The 16,293-nt window shown below is 42.3% G+C and overlaps 1 protein-coding gene across 1 annotated transcript in view; it reads right to left on the bottom strand.

The window, feature by feature from the left end:
- LOC117658416 (uncharacterized) overlaps positions 1-14,398 on the bottom strand; it is a 43,227-nt gene extending 28,829 nt beyond the window's left edge. Inside the window, 11 exon segments of the mRNA XM_087885252.1 lie at positions 189-315; positions 1,064-1,167; positions 1,288-1,405; positions 1,656-2,231; positions 3,335-3,591; positions 7,650-8,609; positions 10,241-10,367; positions 11,118-11,221; positions 11,342-11,459; positions 11,710-12,289; positions 13,962-14,398. Coding sequence (XP_087741378.1) covers positions 189-315; positions 1,064-1,167; positions 1,288-1,405; positions 1,656-2,231; positions 3,335-3,591; positions 7,650-8,609; positions 10,241-10,367; positions 11,118-11,221; positions 11,342-11,459; positions 11,710-12,289; positions 13,962-14,233 — 3,343 coding nt within the window. The 5' untranslated portion in view covers positions 14,234-14,398.
- Between the last annotated feature and the right edge of the window lie 1,895 nt (positions 14,399-16,293).

Genomic DNA, 16,293 nt, shown 5'->3' with positions numbered 1-16,293 from the left:
CTGAGTGTAGATAAATGAGAAAAAAGTGAATTTCAACAACTGTAGAATCAGGCTGCACCATAACAAAATTGATGAAAGTGAAGGGAGTCTGAATACTTTCTGAACGCACTGTAAATAAATGAATTTTTTTCCAGAAATAACATTCAAGCCACTTCTCTATGTTCCTGAGCAGAGACAGTGCTTCTTACCCAGAAAAAAGAGATTCCTGGAATTCTCCAGCATGACTTCTCTGTAGAGCTCTCTTTGATCAGCATCCAGTTGAGACCACTCTTCCTCCGAGAAATACATGGCCACTTCCTCAAAAGAAACAACATCCTGGACAAGGAAACAAGTTTCCTTATTAACAGATAATCAGAAGAAAAATTGGATAATTTTGTTCCACCAACTCTAAGACAAATAACACGTAAACAAAATGGGCACCCTCTGCACAGTGAGAATAAGGTCTCACCGCTTTTGGTTGGTGGCACAACTAAATCATGTTTGATGAAGCTGGAAGTGTTTGGAATGCCTTACAGTTTAGCCAACTAAAATATTCTTGCTCAATTGGTAGTTGGGTCTTAAATCCACTACTTATCAATGACTCCCTTTCTTCCTAGGATAGACAGAGCAAAATACTGGCAAAACCCAACTTATATGTTTTCCAATGGCTCGTTTTATCTACTGAAGGACCAATGTACCCCAACTCCACACCTTCATGAAGGAAATTGAAGAGCTTATAATTGTACTCTATATTTCTATGGAGATTCTCAATCATCAGGTCACATTTGTCCCAAAGATGCTTTTCAAAACGGAAAAAAGAGTATTTTTTTGATGGTCTGTGTGAACAACCCTGGGGGACAGAAGGAACAGCCCTGATGCTGACAACAGTCTGGTCAATGAAATCTAATGGTGAAGCAGGAGGGGTAGAGAAAGCAACTCACAAAGGATCTGCTCAGAAGGGAGAAGGTAGGCTAAGCTGAGTGTGACTGTTCAATGACCTGATGTCAAATTTGTATTGCTTAGAAACAACAAATTTATACATTGAACTCTAGAACAAAATGAAATCCATCCAAGATTTATGGACCTTTTCCATGTTTCTTCTCCTTACCTGAAGCGATGGTTCAGCTAATCCTTCAGCTCCAGCACAAAGAGGTGATTCTAAAAAGTCCAAGGATAGCTTTCTACTCTCTATGAGAAAGAGAAAAATAGTGGAATCAGATTTGTTAAAGAGAGAAACTCCAATGAAGTGGAGCAAAAGAATCAGCTAAATGTTGAAATCTCACCTCACATAGAAAGAACTTTTCTTACCTTGCATAGCGTCTTGATTTTGATCTTTCTGGAAGTTCTCCCTGAAGAGCAGCTCTTGAGAAGACCTGAATGAATCTTTCCCCTCTTTAGAATACTCAGTCACAGTTTCCACGGATTTCTGCACATGATGTGATATGAGAAACAAAGGAAGAGCACAGAGATAGAAATGAATTATCATACTGCACCTTCAAACTAGCAGACCCCAATGTCCATTGTTGAAACAAAATGGAAGAATTACCCCAAATACATCCTCTGGAACAATAGAACAAATGCCCTTAGGAATTAATAATGCTAGAAAATTCAGCCAGATAGAAGTTGGCAAATTCAGAGAGATCCTCTTTAAAGCCGCCATGATTACATTCTCCCACCTGCAACTCTTCTTGCATGTTTTCCTCCTCCTGAGTCAGCAAGAAGCCTTCAGCCAGGGACACCGCCTGGGAACTGGTCTCTGCTCCACACTCCCGCACCCATTTTGCCACCTCTGGGGGAAGAACAGCCAGGAATTGTTCCAGGAGCACCAGGTCCAACATCTGAGCCTTGGTGTGTTTTTCTGGTTGCAGCCACTGACAGCAAAGGTAGTGAAGCTGAGTGCAAACATCTCGGGGACGGCTCCCCTCCTGAAACTGCACTTTTCTGAAGTGACAACATTGGACCTCTGAACCATTGGATGCCTCTTCGTGGCTCTTCTGCCCAGGATCTGGCCCATTCTTTCCACAGCTCCAAGGCTGAGCAGCTGGAAGGCCTTTTCTAACTTCTGCATCTGCTGGGTGTCCCTCCATCTTCTCTCTGGTCCCTAATAAAGCTCCAAAATGGACCCATGGATCTCCACAGGTCTTTCTGTTCACAAGAGGTCTGGCCAAATTTTCCAAGGCCATTCTGCTCTCTTCCCAGACAAGATACTTAAGATTCCCAGAAGAAGCAGAAAAAATTTCTAGCTTACATGCCTGAAATGGAACAAATAATTTAGGACATTTACTAGTGTGATTGTGATTAATCCTTACCAAGAGAGGGAAGAGAAGGGGGAAGGAAATATTTAAAAAAAAGGAATTTGGATGTACGGGGTAGGTCTGTGTCTTAATTACCTTGATCTCTACATATGGGGGAAATTGCTGAGAAATTATTAAAATTTATTTTTTATTTTTATGTCTTCTGTATTACTATTAATTACTCTAGGCAGCAATTATACACAATGTTCCTTTTCATTATTTTCCCCACAACAACAGCCCTGTGAAGTAGATTGGGCTGAGAGTTGCGATGGGCTCAAGATTTTCATGCCGAAGGTTGGACTAGATCTAGAAATTAATCTCCTGGTTTCAAGCCTTGTGCTTCCATCACTAAACCAAATGGCTCTCTATGGCGAACTATAATTTTATCATTTCTATGGCTTCATAGTTAAGAGCAACCATTTGCACAATTCAAATCATAAACGTCCCAGGTCACGAATAGCAATGGACATGAGGTGCTCCGTAAATCCACTTAATAAGTAAGTAAATAAACAATGGATTGCAACATCCAGGCTTTACAAAGGCGAAACTTGACAAAAATACTGGCCTATTCTGGGACATAGTGACAATGAGGCATCTTCCTTCTTTACCTGCAGGCAGAGGCAGCTGGTGACTGGGGGGGAAAGGCGGGAAAGCAGGAAACAGTCCCGGAGAAAAAGTCTGACTTGGAGGCAGAAATCTCTCTTTTGCAAAGGCGACCTCTCCTCCTCTCCCTCCCGTGCAGAGGTTTTCCCATCCAAATGGAGGGTAAATAAATGGCTCCCTCCTTTCTGAGGCCCTGGCTTTCTTCTCTCTAGTCTAAGGGCAACGGGAAGGATCCGAAGCTTTGCTTTCTCCCCTGCCTGGCCTGTGCATGCATAGGGGCGGCAGGGGAACATGGGACCACTGCTCCCCCCACCCCCCACCTCCATCCCAGGACTCCGAATCTGGTGCAAGTTTTGCATGTCTCCATACGAGCCCCCATCACTAAACACCGAATCACTCCTGGATCTCGGACCGTGCAAGATTCCCTGCAGCCTCTTCCCTTTGCTAGAAAGGCTCACCCGAAAGTTCACAGCGAAGGTGGGAAGAAGAATCGGAGACCGTGGAAAGAGCGGAGAAGCTCTCAAGCCTCTGCTGGAAAATGCCTCGGGAAGCACGCAGCTCTCCTGATTTGAGAAAGAGGCCGGCGCATGCTCAGTTCTCCTGTAAGGGGGGGAGGGAGGGAGCTTCACCGCTTTTCCAGGGAGCCCCCTAGAGGATCCTTTGCGCATTGCATGATGACCCTGCAAGGGCGCAGGACGTCGTGTTCCATGCCGATCTGGGATGATGGGCATTAAACTTGAAGGAAAGGTTCCCGCTAACATTGCCTATCTAGAAAGGAAGTGGCATCTCCAGCAGGCGTCAGTTTCTAGATTTTCCCTCTTTTTAATCTCTAAGAACCGTCTGTGATCTTGTGAAGATTGAGAAAATATCTGTGGAGGCTCAAAAATCCCTTTCCTGAAGAGCAGCTTCTCTGAAGGGTCTCCAGGGATTCCCAAGAGGAGGCCTCAAAAATGAGCAAAATCCTGTCAGAAATGGCAGGGCGGTCAAAAGACAAGGGAGAAAAGTCTCTCTATGAAACCCAGCCTGTGTCTTGTGGCTGATGGCAAATTCGGCCTTGAAGTGAGGGGAGATCAGGGGGCTGGCAGAGACAAGGGGGGAAAGCGACCGACCGGTTGAGGAAAATTAAGATTTGTATTGATTTTTTTTTTCAATTATTACAGCTTCCTTTTCAAATTCATGCCTATGGGCAGTCAAGGAGGGTTAGAAACACCAAAGGCAGTTTGTAATGATGTGAATAATCCTGAAGTATAGATCCTGATGAAAAAGAGGCATCAAAAGAAAATTCCCAAAATGGAACGAAAGTTCAAACTTCTGGACCTTTAAATTTTTTTACCTCAAAACAAACCATCATGATGGAGAAATGAAGATTGGGAGAATAAAGTCTCATATGTGATTAGAGAAAAAGTATAATTACAAAAGAAGGAAGGCAAATACTGAAAAATAAATATAAAGCTCAAATACTACAAGGCAAAAAAAAAGAGAGACATGAATAGTTTTATTTTGGTGTTGAGTAAGGAATACGCTTCAGGAAATTTTAGTAGGAACTTTGGAGTAAAAGAATATTTTTTTCTAGCCAAAAGTAATGAAGATTTCACTGGCTTTATAAAGTGGTACCAATACATCATAATTTTTGATTCTATGCCTCTGTTTATGCAAAAGGATTTTTTGGTTGCTGCCACACATTGCTGGCTGATATTTAAGTGATTGTCCACCAGGACTCCAAGATTCTTCTCAGTTACTGTTTTTGAGCTAGGTTTCACCTAATTTATACTCGTACTTTTTGGCTTTTTTTTTTACTTAAGTATAAACCCTTCTCTCCACATTAAATTTCATTTTCTTGGATAAAGCCCATTGTTCATGTTTGTCAAGATCTTTTTGGATTCTGAACATGTGTTGTGGGGTGTTGGCTATTCCTGCCAGCTTAATGTCATCTCCAAATTTGATGAGTTCCCCTTCTATTCCCTCCTCTAAGTCCTTTATGAAGATATTGAAGAGTACTGGCCCCAAGACAGAACCTTGTGGTACTCTACTGCTTACTTCCCTTCATGTAGCTGTAGTACCATTAAGGATTACTCGTTCAGTACAGCTTGTTATCCAATTACAAATTCATCTAGAGGTGATGATGTCTATCCCACATTTTTCCAGTTTACCAAGAAATAGGTTGTGGTCTACTTTGTTGAATACCTTACTGAAATCTAAATATACTATGTCCACGGCAGTGGTGGGTTTCACTTACCTTTGCTACTGGTTTGCTCGTGTGCGCGCTGCTTCTGCACATGCCCAAACCAGGGCAAACCAGTAGCAACCCATCACTGGTCCACAGCATTTTTTGCTGGTCTACTAATTTAGTCTCCTTGTCAAAGAATAAAATGATATTGAAAAATAAGGAAGTAAGTTAAATGAATGAAGAAAGGAGGGGGAAAATGTGGACGATCAACTTATAGGATAGAGGGAATGAAAGAAAGTAGAAAATGAATGTTAAATAGGTTAATACTAAAATATCTATAAATATTGATATATAGAAAGGATCACTGCATACAGCCGAAAAGAAAGTGATATTTTCTCTTTTTTTGTTTTTATTTTTCTTCTATCAATGTTGTATGTCTGTTTTGTTTTTAATGTGTTTAAAATAAAAAACTTTAAAAAAAAAATGTTTTGGCATGATCTGTTTTAACAAACACATAAAGGCTTTCTGTGATTTGCAAGTATGATGATCTACACATCCCAGAGCCAGTTATCCTGACCTCCATCTGTTATTTGTCAAGAGAAACTGAAGTTAGTTTCTGAATATGATCCCAGGGCACTGCAACTGGCATTAATCTATCTGGACCCGTGCCAGTCGGGCTTCAGGCAGGGGTACAGCACAGAAACGGCATTGGTCGCGTGGGTGGATGATCTCTGGAGGGCTCGGGACAGGGGTTGCTCCTCTGTCCTAGTCCTATTAGATCTCTCAGCGGCTTTTGATACCATCGACCATGGTATCATGTTGCAGCGGTTGAGGGGGTTAGGAACAGGGGGCACCGTTTTGTGGTGGTTCTCCTCCTTCCTCTCCGAACGCTCGCAGTTTGTGTTGGCAGGGGGGCAGAGGTCGACCTCGAGGCATCTCGCATGGGGAGTGCCGCAAGGGTCGGTCCGCTCACCCCTTCTGTTCAACATTTATGTGAAGCCGCTGGATGAGATCATCCGTGGTTTTGGGGTGAAGTGTCATCTGTATGCTGATGACACTCAGCTGCACATCTCCACCCCAGACCACCCCAACGATGCCCTTGATGTGATGTCTCGCTGCCTGGAGGCCGTGCGGGTCTGGATGTGGAGGAACAGGCTCAGACTCAACCCCTCCAAGACTGAGTGGCTGTGGCTTCCGGCGTCGCGATATAGTCAGCAGGTGCCATCGCTGACTATTGGGGGTGAATCTTTGCCCCCCACCGAGAGGGCTCACAATCTGGGTGTCCTCCTGGATGCACGGCTGTCTTTAGAAGAGTATATGACAGCCGTGGCCAGGGGGGGCTTTTATCAGGTTCGCCTGATTCGCCAGTTGCAGCCATTTCTGGACCGGGACGCCTTGCACACGGTCACTCACACCCTTGTCACCTCCCGGCTGGACTATTGTAATGCTCTCTACATGGGGCTCCCCTTGAAGAGCACTCGGAGGCTCCAACTGGTCCAGAATGCGGCAGCGCGGGTGGTTATGGGCGCAACTCGTTACGCCCATGTAACACCCCTCCTGCGCGAGCTGCACTGGCTCCCAGTGGTCTTCCGGGGGCGATTCAAGGTGCTAGTTACCACTTTTAAAGTGCTCCATGGCATAGGACCCGGGTACCTTCGAGACCGACTTCTGCCACCAATAGCCTCCCACTGGCCAGTTCACTCCCACAGGGAGGGTCTCCTCAGGGTGCCATCAGCCAAGTTATGTCGGCTGGCGACACCCAGGGGGAGGGCCTTCTCTGTGGGAGCCCCTGCCCTGTGGAATGAACTGCCCCCGGAAATACGCAAGATCCCCGACCTCCGGGTATTTCGCTGTGCACTGAAGACCCTGTTGTTCCGCCAGGCTGGGCTATCGACATGATAATTTTAAATTGGGGTATTTTAAATTTCTGGGGTTTTAAATGGAGCCAAATTTATTTAATAATTTTAAATTTTAAATTGATGTTTGTCTTGCGTTTTTAAATACGCTGTACACCGCCCTGAGTCCTTCGGGAGAAGGGCGGTATAGAAATAAAATTATTATTATTATTATTATTATTATTATTATTATTATTATTATTATTAGGAACCAGATGTCAAGCATTTGATCACATGTTCATGGGGATGGTGCAAAGCAGGGGTGACAAACTCAATTTCATTAAGGGCCATATCAGCATTATGTCCTCGATTTTTTACAGTTCATATAATGATTATTCAAAGTTATAGAAACACTGAAAAACATGATTTCTGAACTTTATTCGCACTTATGAACAACATCCCGATGGTCACCTGACCCAATCTCAGATGCATGGCAACTGATTCATGACAGCTGCAGAATTCCTGGATCATGTGATCATCTTTTGTGAGCTTCTGACAAGCAAAACCAATGGGGAAGCCAAATTCATTTCACAACAGTGTTACTAACTTAACAATTACAGTGATTCAGTTAACAAATGTGGCAAGAAAACTTGTAATATGGGGCAAAACACAGTAAGTCTCTCGCTTAGCAACAAAAATTTTGGGCTCAATTGCAGTCATTACGTGGGGACTACCTGGATTTCTCTTGGGAGTTCTACCCACACTTCTTTTATTGATATGGTTTCTGCCCTGTATGGATCCTCTTGTGGGAATTAAGACTACTGCTATAAGTAAAGGTCTTTCCACACTCCATTCATTTATAAGGTGTTTCTCCTTTGTGATTCCTTTTATGGGTTTTAAAAGAATAATGGTAACAGAAGGTCTCTCCACACTCCATGCACTGATACGGTTTCTCTCCTGTGTGGATCCTCTTGTGGGTATTAAGATTACCACTCTTCCTAAAACCCTTTCCACACTCCATGCAATGATATGGCTTCTCTCCTGTATGGATCAAATTGTGGGATTTCAGACTACTGCTACAAGTAAAGGTTTTTCCACACTCCATGCATTTATAAGGTCTTTCTCCTGTGTGGATCCATACATGTCTTCTAAGAGCCTCATAATAACAGAAGGTCTCATCACATTCCCTGCATTGATACAGTTTCTCTCCTGTGTGGATCTGCTTGTGGATATTAAGATGAGTGTTACGAGTAAATGTCTTTCCACACTCCATGCATTGATATGGCCTCTCTCCTGTGTGGATCAGCTTGTGGGTATTAAGATGAGTATTACGAGTAAATGTCTTTCCACACTCCATGCATTTATAAGGTCGTTCTCCTGTGTGGATCCTTTGATGTCTTATAAAATAGTGATTATAAGAGAAGGTCTTTCCACACTCCATGCAGGTAAATCGTTTCTCTTCTGAATGTGTCTTTTTATGAGAAATGAGATGATTGGATTTATTGAACCTCTTTCCACACTCCATGAATTTATATGGTACTTCCTCCTTATCGATCACTGTATGGTTAAGAAGCCAGCTGACCCGAGGAAGACTTTTTTTAATTCCACTTTGTGATTGATGTGTTTCATCCCTTTTTGGTTGCGTCTGATCTACAAATTTCCTTTTCCACTCTTTCAAATGGATCGCTTGGCTTTCCTCCTTGCAATTCTTATTTTCTTGCCCATTAAAGCCTTGAAAAAGAAAAATGAAAACTGTGACAAGAATAAGGGAACAATCAAAACTGTTCTTCTGAAATTTAGCCAAATCAGTCATCACTGTTTTGTTGACAAACACGAATAGTCCAAACTAAGATTATAGCAAAGTCCCTTTTCCAAGTGTATCCCTAATGATCCTCATATAATAGGATTGGACCACAACTGTGATCTAATCTTTGACCTGGAACAATTCCTTGGTGCCACAAACGCCCGAAGTGCATTGTACACTCTATCATGCTGGGGCAGCAACATACCCAGCACCTCCCAACTTCAATAAAACTCTCATCTCCACTTGTTTGCAAAGCAGAATCTTTGGAAGTCAAAGGGAATTTCTGGATGGCAATAGCTTGCCACCCTCAACTTAGGCGGATGCCAAATTTGGCATATAAGTGGGCATATCCCTAAGAAGGGAACTCTTAGAGATCATCTGGTCCTAGAGATCAGCTCAGGGCCATCAGGAACCCAGTGACCAGGTTCAGGAGGGAATACCGAATCCTGGTAGCCAGAACCTGGCTCAAGAGAGGCCACCACATCCCTGCATGGAGCCTGTCCCTCCAAGTCTTGCTAATGTTTTCTATGAGTATTGTGTATTTTATGAGCAGAAAGCATTTTTTTTGAAAAAAATCTTTATGTAAAAAGCCAGGCTATGCAGTTTTCCAATTTTTCCAATTTCCAGTTCACCTGTGGTCAATTCAATTGATTGGACGAGATTTGGAAAGACACACAGCTCTCCATAAATGGCCTCACAGCTGAGAATGCATATGGTAGCAGACCAAAAGCCATGAGGTCAAAGGAACTGCCTGCAGAGCTCAGAGATAGGATTATTGCAAAGGAACAGATCTAGGGAAGGCTACCATAAAATTTCTGCTGCACTGAAGGTTCCTAAGAGCAAAATGGACTCCATAATTCTCAAATGGAAGATGTTTGGCGCAACCAGGACTCTTCCAAGAGCTGGTTGCCCACTCAAACTTAGCAACTGAGATAGAAGGGCCTTATTAAGAGGTGACCGAGAAATCGAAGGTCACTCTGACTGAGCTCCAGACAGCAGAAGTACTGCATTCTAACCACTGTGCCACCACGGTTCATGAAAGTCCTAGAGTGGCCCAGCCTGACTTGAACCTTATTTAACATCTCTGGAGGGACCTGAAAATGGCTGTCCACCGATAATCGCCATGCAATCTGACTTAGCCTGAGCGGATTTGCTAGCAAGAATGGCAGAAAATCCCCCAATCCAGGTGTGCAAAGCTTGTGGTGTCATACCCAAAAAGACATGGTTGTACATGCTTGCCAACGGTGCTTCAACAAACTATTGAGTGAAAAGATCTGAATACTTATGCCAATGTGATATTTCAGTTTTTTTCTTTTTACTAAATTTATAGACATTTCTAAAATTTTGTTTTCACTTTATCATTATCAGATACTGAGTGTAGATAAATGAGAAAAAAGTGAATTTCAACAACTGTAGAATCAGGCTGCACCATAGCAAAACTCTACAAAGTGAAGAGGTTATGAATGCTTTCTGAACGCACTGTAAATAAATGAATTTTTTCCAGAAATAACATTCAAGCCCTTTCTCCATGTTCCTGAGCACAGACAGTGGTTCTTACCCAGAAAAAGGAGATTCCTGGAATTCTCCAGCATGACTTCTCGGTAGAGCTCTCTTTGATCAGCATCCAGTTGAGACCACTCTTCCTCCGAGAAATACATGGCCACTTCCTCAAAAGAAACAACATCCTGGACAAGGAAACAATTTTCCTTATTAACAGATAATCCGAAGAAAAATGGGATAATTTTCTTCCACCAATTCTAGGACAAAGATCACGTGAACAAAATGGGCATCGTCTGCAGAATTCAGAATGAGATCTCACCGCTTTTGGCTGATGGCATAACTAAATCATGTTTGATGAAGCTGGAAGTGTTTGGAATGCCTTACGGTTTAACCAACTAAAATATTCTTGCTCAATTGGTAGTTGGGTTTTAAATCCACTACTTATTAATGACTCCATTTCTTCCTAGGATAGACAGAGCAAAATACTGGCAAAACCCAACTGATATGTTTTCCAAAGGCTCATTTTATCCACTGAAGGATCAACGTACCCCAACTCCAAACCTTCATGAACGAAATGGAAGAGCTTGTAATACTACTCTGTATGTCTATGGAGATTCTCAATCACCAGGTCACATTTGTCCCAAAGATGCTTTTCAAAAGGCAAAAAAGAGTATTTTTTTTAATGGTCTGTGTGAACAACCATGGGGGACAGAAGGAACAGCCCTGATACTGACAACAGTCTGGTCAATGAAATCTGATGGTGAAGAAGGAGGGGTGGAGAAAGCGACTCACAAAGGATCCGCTCAGAAGGGAGAAGGTAGGCTAAGCTGAGTGTGACTGTTCAATGACCTGATGTCAAATTTGTATTGCTTAGAAACAACAAATGTATACATTGAACGCTAGAACAAAATGAAATCCATCCAAGATTTATGGACCTTTTCCATGTTTCTTCTCCTTATCTGAAGTGGTGGTTCAGCTAATCCTTCAGCTCCAGCACAAAGAGGTGATTCTAAAAAGTCCAAGGACAGCTGTCTACTCTCTATGAGAAAGAGAAAAATAGTGGAAGCAGATTTGTTAAAGAGAGAAACTCCAATGAAATGGAGCAAAAGAATCAGCTAAATGTTGAAATCTCACCTCACATAGAAATAACTTTTCTTACCTTGCATAGCATCTTGATTTTGATCTTTCTGTAAATTCTCCATGAAGAGCAGCTCTTGAGAAGCTTTGAATGAATCTTTCCCCTCGTTAGAATACTCAGTCATAGTTTCCACGTATTTCTGGACATGATGTGACATGAGAAACAAAGGAAGAGCACAGAGATAGAAATGAATTATCATACTACATCTTCAAACTAGCAGACCCCAATGCCCATTGCTGAAACAAAATGGAAGAATTACCCCAAATACATCCTCTGGAAGAATAGAACAAATGCCCTTAGGAATTAATAATCCCAGAAAATTCTGCCAAAAAGGAGTTGTCAAATTCAAAGAGATCCTCTTTAGAACTGCCCTGATTCCATTCTCCCACCTGCAACTCTTCCTGCATGTTTTCCTCCTCCTGAGTCAGCAAGAAGCCTTCAGCCAGGGACACCGCCTGGGAACTGGTCTCTGCTCCACACTCCCGCACCCATCTTGCCACCTCTGGGGGAAGGACAGCCAGGAATTGTTCCAGGAGCACCAGGTCCAGCATCTGAGCCTTGGTGTGTTTTTCTGGTTGCAGCCACTGACGACAAAGGTAGTGAAGCTGAGTGCAAACATCTCGGGGACGGCTCCCCTCCTGAAACTGCACTTTTGTGAAGTGACAGCATTGGGCCTCTGAACTGTTGGATGCCTCTTCGTGGCTCTTCTGCCCAGGACTTGCCCCATTCTTCCCACAGCTCCAAGGCTGAGCAGCTGGAGGGCCTTTTCTAACTTCTGCATCTGCTGGGTGTTGTCCCTCCATCTTCTCTCTGGTCTCTAATAAAGCTCCAAAATGCACCCATGGATCTCCACAGGTCTTTCTGTTCACAAGAGGTCTGGCCAAATTTTCCAAGGCCATTAAGATCTCTCTTCCCAGACAAGATTTGTAAGATTCCAGAAGAACCAGAAAAAAATTCCAGCTTAATTGCCTGAAATGGAACAAATAATTTAGGATGTTTACTAATGTGATGAATTGAACGACTGTGCATCCTTATCAAGAGAGGGAAGAGAAGGGGGAAGGAAAAATAAAAAAAAGAAATTTGGATGAACCTACCAATGTCTGGGATGGGGGTGGGGGGTGGGGGGGAAAATCATATTAGTTAGCTTGCTCTCTCTACATATGGGGAAAATTGCAGAGATTTTCTCTCAGGGTGTGACATTTAAAATTCCCAAGTTTTATACCCACAACTCCAAGACAAGTCTGGCTAACAAAATCAAAGATTTATTGGAGAAAAACATGAAAATAAAAAAAAAAGAAAAGCGGTTGCAAGCGCGGCCTTTTAGACTCTTCCCAAATGGATTGAGTTCAGAGAGCACAAAAAGCAGTTTTCAAGCTATACATTTTATACACCTTCACAATGCAAGCCAAGCCTAAGGAGCCCTCCCAACTCCCCCTTATTCTCTTAAATGCATCCTTTAAGTTGTTTTACAATTTAAAAGGGTTTTCTTAACAATTTCCCTCCATCTCCAATGTTCCTGCCTCCTGATAGCTTTTTGCCCAAGGCTTAAGTTCCTGTTTCCTGAAGACCTCTTAGCAAGTCATAATGCATTGTCTCCACTAATTACCATTTGTGATCACTTTACATAGTCAGAAAACAGCAGACAGATAATCTCACACTTTACAATTTATAAAAGAATAACCTTTATTTATTTCCTTTAAGGGATATTAATGTCTATCAAAATATTGGAAAAATACATTTAAATATGTTTTTGATTTCTAATTCCTAGTTTTTATTAAAATTTAATTTTTTATTTTTATGTCTTCTGTATTAGCATTACTATAAATTACTCTAGGCAGCAATTATACATAATGCTCCTTCTTACTATTTCCCCCACAACAGCCCTGTGAAGTAGATTGGGCTGAGAGTTGGGATGGGCTCAAGGCTTTCATGCCAAAGGTTGGACTAGAAAGTTAATCTCCTGCTTTCAAAGCCTTGTGCTTCCATCACTGAACCAAATGGCTCTCTCTGGCGAACTATAATTTTATCATTTCTATGGCTTCATAGTTAAGAGCAACCATTTGCACAATTCAAATCATAAACGTCCCAGGTCACGAATAGCAATTGACATGAGGGGCTCCCTAAATCCACTTAATAAGTAAGTAAATAAACAATGGATTGCAACATCCAGGCTTTACAAAGGCGAAACTTGATAAAAATACTGGCCTATTCTGGGACATAGTGACAATGAGGCATCTTCCTTCTTTACCTGCAGGCAGAGGCAGCTGGTGACTGGGGGGGAAAGGCGGGAAAGCAGGAAACAGTCCCGGAGAAAAAGTCTGACTTGGAGGCAGAAATCTCTCTTTTGCAAAGGCGACCTCTCCTCCTCTCCCTCCCGTGCAGAGGTTTTCCCATCCAAATGGAGGGTAAATAAATGGCTCCCTCCTTTCTGAGGCCCTGGCTTTCTTCTCTCTAGTCTAAGGGCAACGGGAAGGATCCGAAGCTTTGCTTTCTCCCCTGCCTGGCCTGTGCATGCATAGGGGCGGCAGGGGAACATGGGACCACTGCTCCCCCCACCCCCCACCTCCATCCCAGGACTCCGAATCTGGTGCAAGTTTTGCATGTCTCCATGCGAGTCTCCATCACTGAACCCCCAACTCACGTCTGGATCTCGGACGGTGCAAGAATTCCCTGCAGCCTCTTCCCTTTGCTAGAAAGGCTCACAGCGAGGGAGGGAGTGGGGGGAGCAGAATCGGAAACCGTAGAAAAAGCGGAGAAGCTTTCAAATCGCTGCTGGAAAATGCCTCGGGAAGCATGCAGCCCGCGCATGCTCAGTTCTCCTGTAAGGGGGGGAGCTGCACCGGTTTTCCAGGGAGCCCCCTGGAGGATCCTGTGAGCATTGCATGAAGACCCTACAAAGGCGCAGGACGTCATGTTCCATGCGGGTCTGGGATGATGGGCATTAAACTTGAAGGAAAGATTCCCTCTAACATTGCCTATCTACAAAGGAAGTGGCCTCTCCAGCAGGCGTCAGTTTCTAGATTTTCCCTCTTTTTAACCTCTAAGAACCGTCTGTGATCTTGTGAAGACTGAGAAAATCTCTGTGGAGACTCAAAAATCCCTTTCCTGAAGAGCAGCTTCTCTGAAGGGTCTCTAGGGATTCCCAGGAGATGACCTCAAAAATGAGCAAAATCCTGTCAGAAATGGCAGGGTGGTCAAAAGACAAGGGAGAAAAGTGTCTCTATGAAACCCAGCCTGTGTCTTGTGGCAAACTCAGCCTTGAAGTGAGGGGGAGATCAGGGGGCTGGCAGAGACACAGGGAGGAAAGCGACAGGTTGAGGAAATTTAAGATTTGCATTGATTTTTCTTTAGTGAGTTCAATTATTACAGCTTCCTTTTCAAATTCATGCCTATGGGCAATCAAGGAGGATTAGAAACAGCAAAGGCAGTTTGTAATGGTGTGAATAATCCTGAAGTATAGATCCTGATGAAAAAAAGGCATCAAAAGAAAATTCCCAAAATGGAGCGAAAGCTCAAACTTCTGGACCTTTGCAATTTTTTACCTCAAAACAAGCCACCATGATGGAGAAATGAAGATTGGGAGAATAAAGTCTCATATGTGACTAAAGAAAAAGTAGAATTACAAAAAGAACGAAGGCAAATACTGTAAAGTAAATATAAAGCTCAAATACTACAAGGCAAAAAAAAAAAGAGAGACATGAATAGTTTTATTTTGGTGTTGAGTAGGGAATATGCTTCAGGAAATTTTAGTCGGAACCTTAAGGCCTTTGGAGTAAAAGAATATTTTTTTCTAGCCAAAAGTATTGAAGATTTCACTGGCTTTATAAAGTGGTACTAATACTTCACAATTTTTGATTCTGTGCCTCTGTTTATGCAACCAAGGATTTTTTGCTGGCTGATATTTAAGTGATTGTCCACCAGGACTCCAAGTTTTATCTCAGTTACTGTTTTTGAGCTAGGTTTCACCTAATCTATACTTGTACCTTTCTCTTTTTTTTTTACTTAAGTGTAAACCCTTCTCTCCACATTAAATTTCATTTTCTTGGATAAAGCCCATTGTTCATGTTTGTCAAGATCTTTTTGGATTCTGAACATGTCTTGTGGGGTGTTGGCTATTCCTGCCAGCTTAGTGTCATATGCAAATTTATGAATTCCCCTTCTATTCCCTCATTTAAGTCCTTTACGAAGATATTGAAGAGTACTGGGCCCAAGACAGAACCTTGTGGTACTCTACTGCTTACTTCCCTTCATGTAGCTGTAGTACCATTAAGGACTACTCGTTCAGTACAGCTTGTTATCCAATTACAAATTCATCTAGTGGTGATGATGTCTATCCCACATTTTTCCAGTTTACCAAGAAATAGGTTGTGGTCTACTTTGTTGAATACCTTACTGAAATCTAAATATACTATGTCCATGGCAGTGGTGGGTTTCACTTACCTTTGCTACTGGTTTGCTCGTGTGCAAACTTCTGCACATGCCCAAACTGGGGCAAACCAGTAGCAACCCACCACTGGTCCACAGCATTTTTCGCTTGTCTACTAATTTAGTCTCCTTGTCAAAGAATAAAATGATATTGAAAAATAAGGAAGTAAGTTAAATGAATGAAGAAAGGAGGGGGAAAATGTGGACGATCAACTTATAGGATAGAGGGAATGAAAGAAAGTAGAAAATGAATGTTAAATAAGTTAATACTAAAATATCTGTAAATATTGATATATAGAAAGGATCATTGCATACAGCCGAAAAGAAAGTGATATTTTCTCTTTTTTTGTTTTTATTTTTTATTTTTCTTCTATAAATGTTGTATGTCTATTTTGTTTTTAATGTGTTTAAAATAAAAAACTTTTTTAAAAAAATAAAATGTTTTGGCATGATCTGTTTTAACAAACCCATACAGGCTTTCTGTGATTTGCAAGTATGATGATCTACACATCCCAGAGCCAGTTATCCTGACCTCCATCTGTCTATTT

Source organism: Pantherophis guttatus, chromosome 2, assembly GCF_059756535.1.
Source record: "Pantherophis guttatus breed Tessera chromosome 2, ASM5975653v1, whole genome shotgun sequence".
Lineage (NCBI taxonomy): Eukaryota > Metazoa > Chordata > Lepidosauria > Squamata > Colubridae > Pantherophis > Pantherophis guttatus.
Note: the sequence above shows the minus strand (reverse complement) of the source record. Positions and strands in the feature narration are given on the sequence as shown.